At 41.3% G+C, this 14,308-nt stretch overlaps 1 protein-coding gene across 2 annotated transcripts in view; it reads left to right on the top strand.

The window, feature by feature from the left end:
* armc9 (armadillo repeat containing 9) overlaps positions 1–13,715 on the top strand; it is a 97,230-nt gene extending 83,515 nt beyond the window's left edge. For both annotated transcript variants that reach the window (XM_014149854.2, XM_014149853.2), the window contains 2 exons: positions 4,189–4,394; positions 11,832–13,715. In XM_014149854.2, coding sequence (XP_014005329.1) covers positions 4,189–4,394; positions 11,832–11,893 — 268 coding nt within the window. In that variant the 3' untranslated portion in view covers positions 11,894–13,715. The remainder of the gene's footprint in view (positions 1–4,188; positions 4,395–11,831) is intronic.
* Positions 13,716–14,308: the final 593 nt, after the last annotated feature.

Raw genomic sequence — 14,308 nt, 5'->3', positions numbered from 1 at the left:
ATAATTCCTATGATAGATTATGTTGTGAGGATGATTTATAACAGTGATGATTCAGGAATTATCTTCGATCACTCCTCTCAGGATGTTTGTCTCACATTCTCTGTGGAATAACAAGTAATACAGATACACACAGACACACAGGAGAGTGTTGATTGATCTTTATACCAGACATCCAACACCACAAACCATTTTTAAAGGGATGGAATCAGAGGCTGGGATTATGAGTCAAATAAGATACCTGGAGGCCTTAGTGAAATGGAATCTTTCCATTGTCTTATTCAGTGGCCTATCAAATCACAGTAAGGCTCATTATGAGGACTTTCAACGGACCAATGCCAACTGCCCTGAGAGTGTCTCAAATCCAAGCCGCCTGTTTAATTAAGGAATCAAAGAATGAACAATTATTGGCATGATTTGAAATCATTGTCCGACAAGATAAGGCCTACTGTACACACTCACATCCATTGTCTTTGAGCAGGGGCTACAGTAGATATAGATAGAACAGAACTATCTATCTAGATACAACAGAACTATCTATCTAGATGTAGATACAACAGATATATATGTTCAGCAAAATGATACACTCTCATTGTCCTCCTATTTCAAAATCAACTTATTCTTTTCCACCATCAACAAATAATCCCCATAAAGGGATACAGTGTTATAGTAATACAGTGTTATAGTAATACAGTGTTATAGTAATACAGTGTTACAGTAATACAGTGTTATAGTAATACAGTGTTATAGTAATACAGTGTTACAGTAATACAGTAATACAGTGTTATAGTAATACAGTGTTACAGTAATACAGTAATACAGTGTTATAGTAATACAGTGTTACAGTAATACAGTGTTATAGTAATACAGTGTTATAGTAATACAGTGTTACAGTAATACAGTAATACAGTGTTATAGTAATACAGTGTTACAGTAATACAGTAATACAGTGTTATAGTAATACAGTGTTATAGTAATACAGTGTTATAGTAATACAGTGTTACAGTAATACAGTGTTATAGTAATACAGTGTTACAGTGTTACAGTGTTACAGTAATACAGTGTTATAGTAATACAGTGTTACAGTAATACAGTGTTATAGTAATACAGTGTTACAGTAATACAGTGTTACAGTAATACAGTGTTACAGTAATACAGTGTTATAGTAATACAGTGTTACAGTAATACAGTGTTACAGTAATACAGTGTTATAGTAATACAGTGTTATAGTAATACAGTGTTACAGATATTTAGTAATACAGTGTTACAGCAATACAGTTATATAGTAATAGTGTTACAGTAATGCAGTGTTAGTGTTACAGTAATACAGTGTTACAGTTCTATAGTAATACAGTGTTACAGTAATACAGTGTTACAGTAATACAGTGTTACAGTGATAGTGTTACAGCAATACAGTGGTATAGTATTACAGTGTTAGTGTTACAGTAATACAGTGTTACACTGTTACAGTAATACAGTATTACATATATATATATAGTAATACAGTGTTACAGTTATATAGTGTTACAGTGATATAGTAATACAGTGTTACAGTAATACAGTGTTAAGTTATACAGTGTTACAGTGATACAGTGATAGTATTACAGCAATACAGTGATATAGTATTACAGTGTTACAGTGGTATAGTAATACAGTGTTACAATATCAATCAATCAATCAATCAAATGTATTTATAAAGCCCTTCTTACATCAGCTGATATCTCAAAGTGCTATACAGAAACCCAGCCTAAAACCCCAAACAGCAAGCAATACAGGTGTAGAAGCACGGTGGCTAGGAAAAACTCCCTAGAAAGGCCAGAACCTAGGAAGAAACCTAGAGAGGAACCAGGCTATGAGGGGTGGCCAGTCCTCTTCTGGCTGTGCCAGGTAGAGATTATTATGGCCAAGATGTTCAAATATTCATAGATGACCAGCAGGGTCAAATAATAATAATCCCAGTGGTTGTAGAGGGTGCAACAGGTCAGCACCTCAGGAGTAAATGTCAGTTTACCCTATTACAGTGACTCAGCCCCTGTAATAGGGTTTTAGGCAGAGAATCCCAGTGGAGAGAGGGGAACCAGCCAGGCAGAGACAGCAAGGGTGGTTCGTTGCACCAGTGCCATTCTGTTCACCTTCACACTCCTGGGCCAGACTACACTCAATCATAGGACCTACTGAAGAGATGAGTCTTCAATAAAGACTTAAAGGTTGAGACTGAGTCTATGTCTCTTATATGGATAGGCAGACCATTCCATAAAAATGGAGCTCTATAGGAGAAAGCCAAGCCTCCAGCTGTTTGCTTAGATATTCTAGGGACAGTAAGGAGGCCTGCGTCTTATGACCGTGGCGTACGTGTAGGTATGTACGGCTGGACCAAATCGGAAGGATACGTAGGAGCAAGCCCATGTAATGCTTTGTAGGTTAGCGGTAAAACCTTGAAATCAGCCATTGCCTTAACAGGAAGCCAGTGTAGAGAGGCTAGCACTGGAGTAATATTATCATTTTTGGGGGTTCTAGTCAAGATTCTAGCAGCCAGGTTTAGCACTAATTGAAGTTGATTTAGTGCTTTATCCAGGTAGCCGGAAAGTAGAGCATTGCAGTAGTCTAACCTAGAAGTGACAATAGCATGGATACATTTTTCTGCATCATTTTTGGACAGAAAGTTTCAGATTTTTGCAATGTTACGTAGATGAAAAAAGCTGTCCTGTAAACAGATTCAACAGAAGATCTCTTTGTTTCTTGGGACCTAGAACTAACATCTCTGTTTTGTTCGAGTTTAAAATAAGAAAATTGGCCGCCATCCACTTCCTTATGTCTGAAGCACAGGCTTCCAGGGAGGGCAATTTTGGGGCCTAACCATGTTTCATCGAAATGTACAGCTGTGTATCGTCCGCATAGCAGTGAAAGTTAACATTATGTTTCCGAATGACATTACCAAGAGGTAAAATATATAGTGAAAACAATAGTGGTCCTAAAACGGAGCCTTGAGGAACACTTAAATGTACAGTTGATTTGTCAGAGGACAAACCATCCACAGAGACACACTGATATCTTTCTGACAGATAAGATCTAAACCAGGCCAGAACTTGTCCGTGTAGAACAATTTGGGTTTCCAATCTCTCCAAAAGAATGTGGTGATCAATGATATCAAAAGCAGCACTAAGGTCTAGGAGTACGAGGACAGATGCAGAGCCTCGGTCTGACGCCATTAAAAGGTAATTTACCACCTTCACACGTGCAGTCTCAGTGCTATGATGGGGTCTAAAACCAGACTGAAGCGTTTCATATACATTGTTTGTCTTCAGGAAGGCAGTGAGTTGCTGCGCAACAGCTTTTTCAGAAAAATTTAGAGGAATGGGAGATTTGATATAGGCCAATAGTTTTTTATATTTTCTGGGTCAAGGTTTGGCTTTTTCAAGAGAGGCTTTATTACTGCCACTTTTAGTGAGTTTGGTACACATCCGGTGGATAGAGAGCCGTTTATTGTGTTCAACATAGTAGGGCCAAGCACAGGAAGCAGCTCTTTCAGTAGTTTTGTTACTGTAACACTCTATTACAGTAATAGAGTAATAGTGTTACAGTGTTACAATACAGTGTTACAGTGTTACAGTAATATAGTGTTACAGTTATATAGTAATACAGTGTTACAGTAATACAGTGTTACAGTGTTACAATACAGTGTTACAGTTATATAGTAATACTTATATAGTAATACAGTGTTACAGATATATAGTAATACAGTGTTAACAGTGTTAGTGTTACAATACAGTGTTACAGTAATACAGTGTTACAGTAATAGTGTTACAGTAATACAGTGTTACAGATATATAGTAATACAGTGTTAAGTGTTACAGTGTTATAATACAGTGTTACAATTATATAGTAATACAATGTTAACAGTGTTACAATACAGTGTTACAATTATATAGTAATACAGTGTTAACAGTGTTACAGTGTTACAATACAGTGTTACAGATATATATAGTAATACAGTGTTACAGTGTTACAATACAGTGTTACAGTTATATAGTAATACAGTGTTACAGTGTTACAATACAGTGTTACAGTAATAGTGTTACACTAATAGTGTTACAGTAATACAGTGTTACCCCCTGTCCTCAACAGTGATAATGACTTGACTGCGTAGCTCACCTTCTAACCTTATCCTTTCCCCCCTGGCCCTGTCCTCAGCATTGAGAATGTCCCCGGGTTTACAAGCCGGCCCAAGATTCCCCGCACGCCGGAGAGTGACGCACCAGGCGTGGATCCTCGGAGGGGTCGCGTTGTCCCACCACTGGCCCCCCAGTTCTCCCAGTCTGAGCCCCAGCAGAGCAGCAGCCGACCTGGATCAGGGGCCTCCGTCACCGTGGGAGGGCCAGGGGGCGGCAGACAGAGGAGTGAGTGTGAACTGTGAAGTCTTAAACATCACAGCTCTCTAACACACACACACACACACACACTCTTTCTCTCTTTCTCTCTCTCTCTCTCTCTCTCTCTCTCTCTCTCTCTCTCTCTCTCACACACATTCCCCCTCTCATTTCTCTCTCTCTCTCTCTCTCTCTCTCTCTCTCTCTCTCTCTCTCTCTCTCTCACATTCTCTCTCTCTCTCTCTCTCTCTCACATTCCCCCTCTCATTTCTCTCTCTCTCTCTCTCTCTCTCTCTCTCTCTCTCTCTCTCTCACATTCCCCCTCTCATTTCTCTCTCTCTCTGAGCCATGGGCAAGCCAAACATTGTCAATAAAAAATACTAATTTCACAATTAATACACAATTAATAGACATTGAATAATTAGAATCAAATATGAAAATAGCTGTGACTAATGCCACAAACACAGCAGAATAGTTAAGGACTTCAGTTTAACAGCATTTTACCCTCTCATAAAATGTAGACGTTACTTTTCACAGACAAGTTGCAGATGTGTACATGAAATGATCGTACCTAGGCAGATTTGGATGCAGTGTGTCCAACCATGTCTAAATACGTGGGCATATAATATTAAGGAAATGTAGACTATGGAGGGTTTTATGCACAGCCAAACTTTTTACAGGATCTGGACAAAGATCCATTGTAAAGACATAAGAGGATACACTGCTCCCAGATGGACTGTTTTACACAAGTCATGGGAACCATCTTACAGATCGCATTTGCACTTCTACAGAAATCAATTGCATTGCATGCGAGCCATGGACGTTTTGCACCATAAATCCGTGGATGGTGAATCCTTCTAATAAGTTTTGGTTTGTAATCGAATTAAACAAAAAACAAGATGTTTTTTAAACAACAATATTTCTAAATAGGATGGGGTCAGAAGATATTATAAATAAATAAATGAATAACGCTCTGAGTTTATGAACGCCCAGAGCACACTCTGGCACTCCAGATAACATTTCCGAACGCACCCAAAATCGATATTTGAAGTTGATCAACTTTCAAAGTAGAATCAATCAATCAATCAAATGTATTTATATAGCCCTTTTTACATCAGCTGATATCTCAAAGTGCTGTACAGAAACCCAGCCTAAAACCCCAAACAGCAAGCGATGCAGGTATAGAAGCACGGTGGCTAGGAAAAACTCCATAGAAAGGCCAGAACCTAGGAAGAAACCTAGACAGGAACCAGGCTATGAGAGGTGGCCAGTCCTCTTCTGGCTGTGCCGGGTGGAGAATTACCTTCCCATTGTTCCGCAACTATATTGTATGATATACAATTTTCTAGTCTCTGCTTTTATCCAACGTAAAAAACTAAATTTCAAGTTTTGCTACATTTGCCCAAATCGAGCCGGTTGGTCACATTTTGTTATGTTGTAACATATCAGCCTTATCCTAAAATGTATTAAATTGTTTTTTTTCCATCAGAGATTGAAAAATCCAGAGATGTTTGATCGAGTTCAAGTCCGGGCTCTGGCTGGGCCACTCAAGGACATTTCCGAAGCCACTCCTGCGTTGTCTTGGGTGTGTGCTTTGGGTCGTTGTCCTGTTGAAAGGTGAACCTTTGCCCCAGTCTGAGGTCCTGTGCCCTCTGGAGCAGGTTTTCATCAAGGATCTCTCTGTACTTTGCTCCGTTCATCTTTCCCTCTATCCTGACTAGTCTCCCAGTCTCTGCCACTGAAAAACATCCCCACAGCATGATGCTGCCACCACCATGCTTCACTGTAGGGATGAGGCCAGGATTCCTCCAGACGTTGATGTTTGGCATTCAGACCAATGAATTCAATCTTGGTTTCATCAGACCAGAGAATATTGTTTCTCATGTCCTGATAGTCCTTTAGGTGCCTTTTGGCAAACTCCAAGCGGGCATGTCATGTGCCTTTTACTGAGGAGTTGCTTCCATCTGGCCACTCTACCATAAAGGCCTGCAGAGTGCTGAAGAGATGGTTGTCCTTCTGGAAGGTTCTCCCATCTCCACAGAGGAGCTCTATCAGAGTGACCATCGGGTTCTTGGTCACCTCCCTGACCAAGGCCATTCTCCCCTGATTGCTCAGTTTGCCAGCTCTAGGAAGAGTCTTGGTGGTTCCAAAGTTCTTCCATTTTAGAATGATGGAGGCAACTGTGTTCTTGGGGACCTTCAATGCTGCAGACATATTTTGGTACCCTTCCCCAGATCTGTTCCTCGACACAATTCTGTCTCTGAGCACTACGGACAATTTATTCGACCTCATGGCTTGGATTTTGCTCTGACATGTACTGTCAACTGTGGGACCTTATATAGACAGGTGTGTGCCTTTCCAAATCTTGTCCAATCAATTGAATTTACCACAGGCGGACTCCAATCAAGTTGTAGAAACATCTCAAGAATGATCAGTGGAAACAGGATGCACCTAAGCTCAATTTCGAGTCTCATAGCTAAGGGTCTGAATACTTTTTTATAGATTTGCAAAAACCTGTTTTCACTTCGTCATTGTTGGGTATTGCCTGTAGATTGATGAGGAAAGCTTATTTCTCTCATGTTTTTGACAAATTTGTTTATATCCCTGTTAGTGAGCATTTCTCCTTTGCCAAGATAATCCATCCACCTGACAGGTGTGGCATATCAAGAAGCTGTTTAAACAGCATGATCATTACACAGGTGCACCTTGTGTGGGGGACGATAAAAGGCCACTCTGAAATGTGCAGTTTTGTCTAACAACACAATGCAACAGATTTCTCAAATGAAGGGAGTGTGCAATTGGCATGGTGACTGCAGGAATTTCTGCCAGAGCTGTTTCCAGAAAATTGAATGTTACACCCAACCGACCTCACAATTGCAGACCACGTGTAACCAGGCCAGTCCAGCAACTCCACACCGGCTTCTTCACCTGCGGGATCGTCTGAAACCAGCCACCCAGACAGCTGATGAAAATGTGGGTTTGCACTATCGTAGAATTTTTGCACAAACTGTCAGAGACTGTCTCAGGGAAACTCATCTGCGTGCTCGTCATCCTCACCAGGGTCTTGACCTGACTGCAGTTCAGCGTTGTAACCGACTTCAGTGGGCCAATGCTCACCTTCAATGGACACTGGCATGCTGGAGAAGTGTGCTCTTCACGGATGAATCCCGGTTTCAACTGTACCGGACAGATGGCAGACGGTATGGCGTTGTGTGGGCAAGAGATTTGCTGATGTCAACGTTGTGAACAGGCATAAGCTACGGACAACGAATTTGAACGCACGGAGATACCGTGACAAGATTCTAATGCCCATTGATGTGCCATTCATCCGCCGTCATCACCTCATGTTTCAGCATGATAATGCACAGTCCCATGTTGCAAGGATCTGTACACAATTCCTAGAAGCTGAATATGTCCCAGTTCTTCCATGGCTTGCATACTCACTAGACATGTCACCCATTAAGCATGTTTGGGATGCTCTGGATTGACATGTATGACAGCATGTTCCAGTTCCCACCAATATCCCGCAACTTCACACAGCCTTTGAAGAAGAGTGGGACACCATTCCACAGGCCACAATAAACAGCCTGATCAGGCAAATGGTGGTCACACCAGATACTGACTTGTTTTCTGATCCACGCCCCTAACTTTTTTTTTAAGGTATCTGTGACCAACAGATGCCTATCTGTATTCCCAGTCATATGAAATCCATAGATTAGGGCCTAATGATTTTTTTTCAATTGACTGATTTCCTTTATATAAACTGTAACTCAGTAAAATCTTTGAAATTGTTGCATGTTGCGTTTTATATTTTTGCTCAGTGTACATGCCAAGTTGTTAACTAACGTGTGTTTGACAAGAGCACCTCCTTGGTACCCATAACCCACTGGGGGATGTTGAATGATTTGTACCAGGACATTCTGGTGTCATTCACTACGGGCATCTTTTTTGCCTCTCATTCGTTGCTGGCTGTTGTAGGCCAAGCTTTTAATTGGTCCTCTTTGGTGTTGTTGTGATCAACCCTAATCACGGGCTACTGTTAACCTGGGTAGACAAGAAGTGGAATGATAGCACAAACAGGTCTGCTACCCAGGCTGTTTCCCCAACATTTTGTCATTCTAAGGCGGTGCGCCAAAAAAGCAGCATCCTGTGCTCTAAATGTTACACTTTTCTACTGAAGCCAATCACAGGGAAACAGATTCGGAGAAGAACCTATCGTCTGGCCCCGCTGGACTTTTAGCTGGAGGTCAGGAATCTTACAGTTGCTCCAACACTTAGTGTTGTGTTGTGTACGTACGCTATTCAGTAAATGAATTGTTCAGGACATTTCTGTGGCTGTTGTATAACACTAAGCATGATGCGACAGAATGGATATTTTAGCTCAAAGTGTTCTGAACAGAATGGCTTTTTAAGCTCAAAGTGTTCTGGACAGAATGGCTCTTTAAGCTCAAAGTGTTCTGGACAGAATGGCTCTTTAAGCTTAAAGTGTTCTGGACAGAATAGCTCTTTAAGCTCAAAGTGTTCTGGACAGAATGGCTCTTTAAGCTCAAAGTGTTCTGGACAGAATGGCTTTTTAAGCTCAAAGTGTTCTGGACAGAATGGCTCTTTAAGCTCAAAGTGTTCTGGACAGAATTGCTCTTTAAGCTCAAAGTGTTCTGGACAGAATGGCTCTTTAATCTCAGTGTTCTGGACAGAATGCCAATTTTAACTCAGTGTTGTGGACAGAATGGCTCTTTTAAGCTCAAAGTGTTCTAGACATAATGGCTCTTTAAGCTCAAAGTATTCTGGACAGAATGCCTCTTAGCTCAAAGTGTTCTGGACAGAATGGCTCTTAACTCAGTGTTATGGACAGAATGGCTCTTTAAGCTCAAAGTGTTCTGGACAGAATGCCTCTTAGCTCAAAGTGTTCTGGACGGAATTGCTCTTTTAACTCAGTGTTATGGACAGAACAGCTCTTTTAACTCAGTGTTGTGGACAGAATAACTCAAAGGGCAGGCAGACAGGCAGGCCTATGTGTGCCTGTGGTGTGTGTCGTATTATTACACAAGCCATTGTGTCATGCCTCATCTGTCAAAAGCAAAGCCATTTCAAAACGAACAAAACATGACAGCAATATTGGCTCACGCCTTCAAACCACACGCTGCTCTTATTGCTAGCACAATGGCTAATGTTGGGAGAGCTTTTATCAGACTTTAAAATAAGCCGTTTTGACGTAATGGCTGCCAAGTAGATGTCACGCTGTCTTCTCAAAGATCGATGATTGGGCAACGTTTTAGATACTGTGTTAGCTTTATTGCGTCCTGATAAAGCTATGATGACACGTCTTAATTAAACATAGAGATAAGATGGATGGATGGACAGTCGGTTGTTTGCAGTGTGATCTCTTAGTCCCTAGATAACATATTGGGTATTTTCTCTCTCTCTCTCTGGGTCTCTCTCTCTCTATCTCTCTCTCTCTCTCTCTCTCTCTCTCTCTCTAGCTCTCTGTCTCTCTCTAGCTCTCTTTCTCTCTCTAGCTCTCTTTCTCTCTCTCTCTCTCTCTGGGTCTCTCTCTCTCTCTGGGTCTATCTCTCTCTCTCTCTGGGTCTATCTCTCTCTCTCTCTCTGGGTCTATCTCTCTCTCTCTCTGGGTCTATCTCGCTCTCTCTCTGGGTCTATCTCTCTCTCTCTCTCTGGGTCTATCTCTCTCTCTCTATCTGGGTCTATCTCTCTCTCTCTGGGTCTATCTCTCTCTCTCTCTCTGGGTCTATCTCTCTCTCTCTCTCTGGGTCTATCTCTCTCTCTCTCTCTCTGGGTCTATCTCTCTCTCTCTCTCTGGGTCTATCTCTCTCTCTCTCTCTCTGGGTCTATCTCTCTCTCTCTCTCTGGGTCTATCTCTCTCTGGGTCTCTCTTTCTCTCTCTGGGTCTCTCTCTCTCGCTCTGGGTCTCTCTCTCTCTCTCTCTCTGGGTCTATCTCTATCTGTCTCTCTCTTTCTCTGTCTCTCCTTCACTGTCTTTAATACATTTGGAAGTCATCGTTATAATTCTCTATAGGGTGGTGGACCTTCTACACTGTAGTTTAACATGACTTTATAGGGTGATGGACCTTCTACACTGTAGTTTAACATGACTCTATAGGGTGATGGACCTTCTACACTGTAGTTTAACATGACTCTATAGGGTGATGGACCTTCTACACTGTAGTTTAACATGACTCTATAGGGTGATGGACCTTCTACACTGTAGTTTAACATGACTCTATAGGGTGATGGACCTTCTACACTGTAGTTTAACATGACTCTATAGGGTGATGGACCTTCTACACTGTAGTTTAACATGACTTTATAGGGTGATGGACCTTCTACACTGTAGTTTAACATGACTCTATAGGGTGATGGACCTTCTACACTGTAGTTTAACATGACTCTATAGGGTGATGGACCTTCTACACTGTAGTTTAACATGACTTTATAGGGTGATGGACCTTCTACACTGTAGTTTAACATGACTCTATAGGGTGATGGACCTTCTACACTGTAGTTTAACATGACTCTATAGGGTGATATACAGGGGGTAACGGTACGGGGTAACGGTACAGGGTACCGGTTCAAAGGTTGCGTGTTCAAATCTCATCACGGACAATTTTAGCTAATTAGCAACTTTTCAACTACTTAACATGTTAGCGAACTCTTCCCCTAACCTTAATCCTTTAATCTAACTCCTAACCCCAACCCCTAACACCTAACACCTAGCCTAGCTAATGTTAGTGTTAGCCACCTAGCTAATGTTAGTGTTAGCCACCTAGCTAGCATATCATACATTTAGCAGTTGACGTGTTATGCTCGACCATAAAGAGTACAACCAGCTCACCTACTTTTACACTATGATTTGACTATTAGTTGACTATATATTTAAAAAGGAACAGTTTCACCATATTAAAACAACAGTTCATGTAACAGTGTTGACCAATGAGGGATAGATGTAAATGAATCACTAATCACATTAAATAAATCATCTTCATAAATGACTGTCAAAGCAACACAATAACTAGGGCTTTACAATGATGGTGAAATGCTGGGTTTAAGTGGGTTAATATCTTCCTAGATGTCACAGAGGGAACACGGAGGGATATAGAAAAATGATGAATTTTGGCAATTTAGCAAGTCTTTATTCATATAAAAAAAAAATCAGATTTATTGAATTCTCCATCTGATCTTTATTAAAAAGTACTTCATTTAATATAACAGGCTTTTAAAATTCAATATTGATTCACAATATCTACTTAAAATTTGGAAGGACGCAAAAGTCTTAACCCAATCACACATAAGTTCTAACAATAATGTTGGCTATGATAATGCTCCCTGTAGATTAACATGATGCTGTAGGGGGGACTCAATAATGTTGGCTATGATAATGCTCCTAGTATAGCCACCTAACCCCTCACTCCTTCCCTCTTGCCACGCCCCCCTCCCCTCTCTGCTCTCCAGGCAGCCAGTCGTACACAGGAAGTGAAAAGGACCTTTCACCACGGGGCCGCCATATCTCCTGAGGAGCATCCAGCTTCCTGTAACTCCATCCGCAGGTTGTAATCATCCAGCTTCCTGTAACTCCATCCGCAGGTTGTGATCAGTGTCAGGGCATTAGAGAGGCTAGAGGTCGGTGGAGAGATGGAGGGAGGGAGAGAGGGGGCAGAAGGAGGGAGAGGTGGAGGAAGGGGGAGAAAGAAGAAGGAGGTGGAGGAAGAGGGGGAGGGAGAGCGAAGGCATAGGAAACAATGTGCAGGATTGTAGCTCAGGGAGGGGTCCCTTTCAACCTCGGTATAGAACACGTTGGTAACACAACACGGCTCTCAAATAAGCACAAAAACAAATAAGCTCGCAAGCCGCCTGATGTGCCCTACCTACCTAACCAGCTGGCCAAGGCTTTCTTCTCTTTACCCATCTCTCTCTTTTAACTCTCTCTCCTGGAGAATAAATACCAAAGTACTGGCTCTCCAATGTCACCTTAAACACATTGGACATTACATAACCAGCTACTGGACAAAATTAATTCATTCCAATTCTGTGTACCATGTACATTACCAGCTATAATGTAGTAGCACTATTGCTAACCAAAGGCTTTGTCTCATCAAAGATGGGGGAAAGGGTTGGTAGAGGGTTCCTTCCACCATGTTGCTTTTCCACTTGACTGTTAGGAATTTGAAATGAGTGACCCATTGAGGAAGGAGGAAATTAAAGTATTTATGACTAACACTATGGTGATGGAGTAGGGCTCCTTTACAGACATCTATTTATGATTAACACTGTGGTGATTACAGTAGGCTGTATCAATAAAAAAAAGATGTTATCAGTGTCTTATAAACTCCTCCATTTCCGGTGATCAGGCGGTCGTAGTAAAGGGTCTTCCTAGTCCATTTGGAATGTATCCAGTGGTGTGTGTGTGTGTGTGTGCACAAATTGCAGCACACACCCTCAATGACTGATTCTGCCCCCCCTGCTTTCCATCTGAACTTTAATGCTCTCAAGTTAACACCAACCTTTAAGCCTGTAAATGCTCTCAAGTTAACACCTACCTTTAAGCCTGATCTTAAATGCTTAACTAATACTTTCATATGAACTACATAAACAGCTGTAGAGGGTATTTTACAACCAACCGTACATGTCACATTATGGACAAATCTCTCTTTTGTCCAGGAATTCATTTTTCCTTCGTTCTATACGGATGCTTATAAAGAAACCCGGGATTGAATTACTTATTTACTAAGGCTTTTTTTGTGTTTATCGAAATCACGTTGTTACGCTGGTCTGGATCTTCTCTTGACCTGTAAATAGTTTGTTGGTTGCTCAGCTCTTTGAAGGGAAATGTCAACTAAGTGAATATCAGCTTTACTTTGATTTGTTATCGTAATTCGCTTTGAATAGCTGCTTTCATTGAACTTCTCGTTATCTTAAATTATAGTGTTTACAGGAAAGACACAAAGATGAAGTACTTCTGTCAGGCTAGTGTACATTAGACTGTAGATAATTATCTGTCAGGCTAGTGTACATTAGACTGTAGATAATTATCTGTCAGGCTAGTGTACATTAGACTGTAGATAATTATCTGTCAGGCTAGTGTACATTAGACTTATTAGGTTGTATTCACGTATAAAATCAATCACATAACGTAGACTACTTGAATCCGGGTGACATTTGAACTAGTCTTAATCTAGTCTTGAATTTGCCTTTTAACATTTCCACAGTCTCACCGATGCTTTACTGTACAATATTTCTGTAATATGTAGTTGAATTTGTGTGATAATGTATTTTGACACAGTTGCAATGAATTGTCATATCTTTGTATACATGAATTAAATAAACTTTTAAGTGTTATGTATGCTATCTCAAATCAAATCAAACTGTACAGAAACCCAGCCTAAAACCCCAAACAGCAAGCAATGCAGGTGTAGAAGCACGGTGGCTAGGAAAAACTCCCTAGAAAGGCCAAAACCTAGGAAGAAACCTAGAGAGGAACCATGCTATGAGGGGTGGCCAGTCCTCTTCTGGCTGTGCCGGGTGGAGATTATAACAGCACATGGCCAAGATGTTAAAATGTTCATAAATGACCAGCATGGTCAAATAATAATAATCATAGTAGTTGTCGAGGGTGCAACAAGTCAGTAACACAAGAGTAAGTGTCAGTTGGCTTTTTCATAGCCGATCTTTGAGAGTATCTCTACCGCTCCTGCTGTCTCTAGAGAGTTGAAAACAGCAGGTCTGGGACAGGTAGCACATCTGGTGAACAGGTCAGGGTTCCAGCAGTTCTGGGACAACAGGTCTGGGACAGGTAGCACATCCGGTGAACAGGTCAGGGTTCCATAGCTGCAGGCAGAACAGTTGGAACTGGAGCAGCAGCACGGCCAGGTGAACTGGGGACAGCAAGGAGTCATCAAGCCAGGTAGTCCTGAGGCATGGTCCTAGGGCTC

This window comes from Salmo salar, chromosome 16, assembly GCF_965601325.2.
Source record: "Salmo salar chromosome 16, fSalSal1, whole genome shotgun sequence".
Classification (NCBI taxonomy): domain Eukaryota; kingdom Metazoa; phylum Chordata; class Actinopteri; order Salmoniformes; family Salmonidae; genus Salmo; species Salmo salar.
The sequence above is the reverse complement of the archived record's forward strand: the minus strand, read 5'-3'. Positions and strand labels throughout refer to the sequence as shown.